The 2,761-nt window shown below is 62.3% G+C and overlaps 1 protein-coding gene across 1 annotated transcript in view; it reads left to right on the top strand.

Moving 5' to 3' along the window:
• Positions 1–24: 24 nt before the first annotated feature.
• The window catches only part of SFXN2 (sideroflexin 2), a 4,871-nt gene continuing 2,134 nt past the window's right edge, over positions 25–2,761 (top strand). Inside the window, 5 exon segments of the mRNA XM_010285511.1 lie at positions 25–185; positions 504–674; positions 1,757–1,855; positions 2,009–2,084; positions 2,162–2,372. Of these exon segments, the coding sequence (XP_010283813.1) occupies positions 25–185; positions 504–674; positions 1,757–1,855; positions 2,009–2,084; positions 2,162–2,372 (718 nt within the window).

The raw sequence follows: 2,761 nt of genomic DNA, 5'->3' as shown, positions 1-2,761 counted from the left end.
CCCCCTGCCCAGACCCACGACGAAATGGCCACCGTCCCCCTTGGCTTTAACATCGATGCCCCGCGCTGGGACCAGAGCACCTTCGTGGGGCGCCTGAAGCATTTCCTCAACATCACCGACCCACGGACAGTGCTGGTGCCAGAGGAGGAGCTGGACCGGGCCAAGGCCCTCGTGGAAGGCTGCAGGTAAGAGGCAGGGGTGCAGCCAGGGCAGGTGCCACCCCCGTGCCCACGGCCATACCTGACCACCCTGCGGGGCCACGGTGGGGATGGAGGCAGTTGTTCCCCAGTGGGCGCGCTGGGACGTAACATCTGTTGGAGGCGGTTTTTGGGGGAGTTTCCCGGGCTTCTCCCGGAGCCTCAAGCTGGGACAAGTTTTCCTGACGTTGAGATGTTTCCTCTGCCTTTCATGTTTGGCATCCGGGGCTCCGCGCCCTGGCAGTGCCAGGTGCCGGAAGGGCTGCAGGGCTGTGCAGCACCCTCTGACGGGCTCTGGGCTTGCAGGGCTGGGCTGGTGCCACCGGGAAGCAGCCAGGAGCAGCTACTCTATGCCAAGAAGCTGTATGACTCGGCCTTCCACCCCGACAGCGGCGAGAAGATGAACCTCATCGGGAGGATGTCCTTCCAGGTGCCGGGGGGCATGGCCCTCACCGGCTGCATGCTCCAGTTCTACCGGTGAGCCCCTAGGATGCCAGGCTAGGGACGCAGCCCTGACATCCCCCAGCCTCTGGAGGGGTCCCTGAGGGCCGAGGCACAGCCAATCTGCCTCCTCCCGGGCTGTCTGCTGCCCGAGGCATGCCCGTGGCTGCTGTGCCTGCCTCTGCCCTGTGGCCAAGCCCCATGTCCCCAGTGCCCAGCCGGTGGTAAAAGCATCGCAGATCTTCCTGGCCCCTGGTTTGGATGGGGACGGTCTTGCTTTGTCCTGAGCTCTCAGCTTAGCTCAGCTCTTCCCAGACCCTCTGTAATGATTAACATGACCAAGTCCTGCATGGACACTGCTCTTGCTCTGTGGACCATAACAGCCCCTGAAAGCGAGGCCCTAATGTGCCCCCAGGCCAGGCTGCTCCAGCATCTCCAGCCCACACCGACAGCCCCCTGCGTTTCTTCTGAAATGGCTGCTGGGTGGATGAGCAATCCTGTCCCCAGTGCAGAGCATGTGTGGGACAGACACTGCCTCTCCCAGTGGATTCCCCATCCCATCCCCATTTGCGGGACTGGTTTTCTGGTTGCTGGTGACATCCAGCCTGGATGGGGGATCTCCCAGTGCTGATGAGTCACCCTCTTCCCAGCCCATCTCCACCCTCCTGCATCTCAAAGCTTGCTCAGACCCACATCTCCCCATGTCCCCTCTGGCCCCACCTCAGTGTCCCTGAGGCACTGGTAGGAGGCAAGGTGTCCTAGTCACCCCCAGAGCCATCTCTGTCCCCGTGTGCCCCCTTCTTGCTGCTCCTGTTGATGAAGTCTTATCTCAGCCGAGCAGGATGGCTGCCGCCCTGCTGTGAGCTGGTTCTCCCACCCATGGGGTGGTGCCCCCTCCTGTGCTCCCCAAAAGCCCTGCAGCAGCCAGGACTCCTGGGGTCATTTCCCAGCTCTGCCACTGGCTCGTGGCTTTGCCGCAGTGCCTCAGTTTCCCTCTGGAGACACCAGGACGAGGGTATCGAGGGTATCTTGGCTGTCCCCCCACCAAGCCTGGCCATGGGTACTGGCTGGGCATCCCTGATGGCCCTTGGGTGCTCTCCCATCCCTTCTCTCTGCAGGACGGTGCCTGCTGTGGTTTTCTGGCAGTGGGTGAACCAGTCCTTCAACGCCATCGTCAACTACACCAACCGCAACGCTGCCTCCCCCATCTCGCTGAGGTGAGTGTGCCCCCATGTGGGACAGGGACCCTCCATGTCAGGACCCCACTGATGCCTCATAAAGACACCTCATGTCCCATCTTGGGCACCAAAGGAACCGAGTCAATGAGTTAGTGCTTCTTTTCTCTCCCTTCTTTGCAAATAACTGTCCAGGCAAATTGGGGTGGCTTACATCACGGCCACCAGTACAGCCCTGGCCACTGCAGTGGGACTCAACCTCTACACCAAGGTACGCCGGGTCGGGGCCAGGTGGGGCAGCTGGCCGCATCCTGCCCTCCCATACTGACACCAGCCTGTGTCCCACAGAGAGCCCCCCCCTTGCTGGCCCGCTGGGTCCCCTTCGCGGCCGTGGCTGCTGCCAACTGTGTCAATATCCCCATGATGCGGCAACAGTAAGTGCCATGTGCGGCTGGGGCACTTGAGGGACCCAGCTCCCTCCGAGGTGAGCCGGAGGCAGCTGGGCTCCTGGGCCGCTGGGTTGTCCTGCTGTGCTTTCCTGTCCTGGGGGCTGGAGGGGGTGGGAAGACAGGAGGATGGTGAGCTGGGATCTGCACATTTGTGGTGCAGATGGATGGGTCTCTGGTGGGGGGTGCTGGGTGGGGTGGCTCAGCCTCTGCCTGGGGCAGGAGGGAGATTTTGGGCTGAGGACAGCTGTTCTGGGGTCTGAGCTAGAAGATCCCTCAGACGCAAAGGTCTTCTGCATGTGGTCATGGGAGAGCCACAGTCTACGATGTCTTGGCACTGGGACACCCTAGATGGGACCCATGTGGAGACCTGTGTGTGCTGCTTGGAGTCCCCTGTGGGTCACGGCACCAGGGGCTGGGGTGCTGTGCAGGGACTGTCCCCTGGCGTGACTGCAGGTCCCAGGCGGGTTTCCATCCCCTGGACAGCCAGACGCTTGTTCGC

The sequence above is a fragment of the Phaethon lepturus genome, unplaced genomic scaffold, assembly GCF_000687285.1.
Source record: "Phaethon lepturus isolate BGI_N335 unplaced genomic scaffold, ASM68728v1 scaffold24014, whole genome shotgun sequence".
NCBI lineage: Eukaryota > Metazoa > Chordata > Aves > Phaethontiformes > Phaethontidae > Phaethon > Phaethon lepturus.
Note: the sequence above shows the minus strand (reverse complement) of the source record. Positions and strands in the feature narration are given on the sequence as shown.